The following is a 1,217-nucleotide window of genomic DNA, read 5'->3' as shown; positions in this document are numbered from 1 at the left end:
TCCTTGCGCAGGGCCCCGCCGCCCACGGCGGAGCCTCCCTTGTCCCTCCACGGCACCCAGCACAGCTTCCAGGACACGAAGAGGGAGACGCCCAGCAGGACGATGCCGCAGAACGTCACGATGACCGACAGCAGGCTCACGGAGATGTCTGCAGAGAGCAGGGTCAAGGTCAGGGCTTGTGCAGCCCGGAGTCCACCCTCCCGCCGCTGTCCCCAAAGGGCCACGTGTTAAGGAAACGCTTAAAAAAATCATCATTTCCGGTGTCTGCCAGGCCTCGTCCTGCGCCCTTTACACACACGTCACCTAGTGGAAACTGCCCAACCTCACGAGGTGCTTGTTTCTATGTCAACACGTTAACGACGAGGACACGGGGTCGAGAGAAGCCGAGGGGCTTGTCCAAAGCCGCACGGGGCGTCAGTGACAGATCTGGGGCTTGAACCAGCGGTCAGCCTTGAGATTTTTACTTTCCCAATCGCCAGCCCAAACTGCTTCTCTATGAGGATCCACCATGTGTCCCCTCAAACGCTCACAGACGACTCAAGAAAAAGGAGCTCGTAGCGCAGGCAGGCAGGTCAGGATTCAAGTCCCAGCTCGCCGCGTGACCTTGGGGAGGCGTCCTAGCCACTCTGAGCCTGACACGCCCCATTTGCCCTACAGGAGAAACCAGTCCTGCCTCTCGGGGTGTCCGGCTACAGAACACCCCAGTAGGTCCCAATCAGAGGTAGCTCAAAGGCGACCGTTTATTAGGATACTAAACCTTATTGCTGCCGCCACGTGTGTTCCCCGCCCACGCAGCACCGCAGCTGACAAGCTCCAAGTGCCTACTATGTGCCGGTGTGCCTTTCAAATATGACAGCCCAGTGCTTGAACCAAAGGTCCTGGGCCATCTCGCCACAGGTACCAGGAGTGGGTTTTTTTTTTTTCCAGAAAAGACCTTCAAAGGAACGTGCATTTGTCTGGGGCGTGTCGAGGTAGAACAGAGAGGAAAGTCCCACTCCGTGAATTATGGGGCCGGGGAGCAGGTAACTAAGCCGCTGGCAGCAAGGACGGCCGAGTGGAATGGCCGTGTCCTGTCACTTCAGGCACTCTGGGTGGCGAGGGGACAAATGCCTGCCAGCCCTGAATTGCCCAGTGAGTCTACCTAAGTCCGTGGCCCAAAGCGTTAACACTCACCACACCGTGTAAGCTGGAGATGACGTACCCCATTTAATGGATGA

General features: G+C 57.6%; 1 protein-coding gene across 1 annotated transcript in view; it reads right to left on the bottom strand.

Moving 5' to 3' along the window:
* Positions 1-1,217, bottom strand: part of LOC105307428 (synaptotagmin-3-like) — an 8,517-nt gene that overhangs the window by 3,031 nt on the left and 4,269 nt on the right. Inside the window, exon 3 of the mRNA XM_011382937.2 lies at positions 8-148. Within this exon, the coding sequence (XP_011381239.2) occupies positions 8-148 (141 nt within the window). The remainder of the gene's footprint in view (positions 1-7; positions 149-1,217) is intronic.

Source organism: Pteropus vampyrus, unplaced genomic scaffold (genome assembly GCF_000151845.1).
Source record: "Pteropus vampyrus isolate Shadow unplaced genomic scaffold, Pvam_2.0 Scaffold494, whole genome shotgun sequence".
In the NCBI taxonomy this organism is placed as follows: domain Eukaryota; kingdom Metazoa; phylum Chordata; class Mammalia; order Chiroptera; family Pteropodidae; genus Pteropus; species Pteropus vampyrus.
This window is presented reverse-complemented; position numbering and strand designations above follow the sequence as displayed.